General features: G+C 61.0%; 1 protein-coding gene across 1 annotated transcript in view; it reads right to left on the minus strand.

Moving 5' to 3' along the window:
• LHX1 (LIM homeobox 1) overlaps nt 1–1,294 on the minus strand; it is a 3,891-nt gene that overhangs the window by 1,238 nt on the left and 1,359 nt on the right. Inside the window, exons 2-4 of the mRNA XM_010009046.1 lie at nt 1,016–1,242; nt 478–798; nt 46–85 (exon numbers count right to left, since the gene is read on the minus strand). Of these exons, the coding sequence (XP_010007348.1) occupies nt 46–85; nt 478–798; nt 1,016–1,242 (588 nt within the window). The remainder of the gene's footprint in view (nt 1–45; nt 86–477; nt 799–1,015; nt 1,243–1,294) is intronic.

Here is a 1,294-nt window from a genome sequence, read left to right on the forward strand (position 1 = left end):
ACCCCGGTTTCCTTCGTTCGGCCCCGATCCCGCTCCTCCCGTTACAACCGGGGCCAAGCGCTCCCCGCCGCCCGCAGCTCGCCGGCTGCAGGTCAAGAATGATTGAGTTAATTCTTATTACCCTGACAAGATTACTCCTAATTACCCTCACACTGAGACTCTCCAATCTAACCTCGTCTTTAATGGTCCTTTAACCCCCCATTACCCCCAGCGCTGCGGGTTTATAAACCTTTTAATAATTCCGGCGCATTGTCATTCTTATTTATCCATTAACTCCTCACATTTATGGTTATTAATTTCGATACCATTTACAGCTTCTTTAGGACTTTTTCTAAAACTAACCGGCAGCTCAGCCACCGCGGACCGGCCGGGGTGCCGCGACCACCAGAATTTAAAACGACGGCGGGACTTTTCCCGGCCCTGCGGTGCGGGGGCTGCCGGGCCCCAGCCCCTCCACGGCTCCGCATCCCCAGAGACGGCGGCGGGGCCGTGCCCGGTGCCCCCGGGGGGGCCGCGGTACCTGGATGACCCGCATGTTGAGGCCGGTCTCCTGCGCCAGTTGCTCCCTGATGTGCCGGGTGGGTTTTGGGGTGGCCGCGAAGGCGGCTTTCAGAGTCTCTAGCTGTTTGGCTTTGATGGTGGTGCGGGGTCCCCGCCGCTTGGCTCCCAGGTTCTGGTCGTCGTTTTCGTTGCTGCCCGTTTCCTTGTCGGAGACGTTGGCGCTTTCCGAGTCCTTGGCGTCGTCCTGGGAGGGGTCTTGGGAGTCGGGGGACAGGCTGGGGTCACTGCCGGTGGTGGCTGGGCGAGGAGAGGAAACCGGGTCACGCTCAGCCTGGAGGCGGCCGGGGGGAAACAGCGACGGCGGGGAACGGGCCGGGGGAGAGGAGGGAAGAGACCAGGAAGGCAGAAGAGAAGGGAGAAGGCAAGCGAGAAGGGAAGGACCGGCTCTCAGCCCGCGGAAGACCCGGGGCTGAGCGCATCCCCGCCCTGCAGCGCCCCGGCCGCGCTCCCTCACCTGAATGCAGGCTGTTTTCTTTGGCAGTATTGCTGTTATTTAGGTAATCTTCTTTGCAGACAAACTTGTTTTCGTCTATGATGTAGAGCTCCTCGCCGGTGGAGAGTTGCTTGTTACACATCATACACGTAAAACAGTTCAAGTGGAACACTTTGCTCCGCGCCCTGCGGACCAGGTCGCTGGGGGAGATGCCCTGGGCACAGCCCGCGCACTTGGTCCCAAAACACCTGCGGGGAGAGGCCGGGCAGGGGGTCAGCGGGGCCCGCCCGAGCTGCAGGA

The sequence above is a fragment of the Chaetura pelagica genome, unplaced genomic scaffold, assembly GCF_000747805.2.
Source record: "Chaetura pelagica isolate M959 unplaced genomic scaffold, ChaPel_1.0 scaffold72, whole genome shotgun sequence".
Classification (NCBI taxonomy): domain Eukaryota; kingdom Metazoa; phylum Chordata; class Aves; order Apodiformes; family Apodidae; genus Chaetura; species Chaetura pelagica.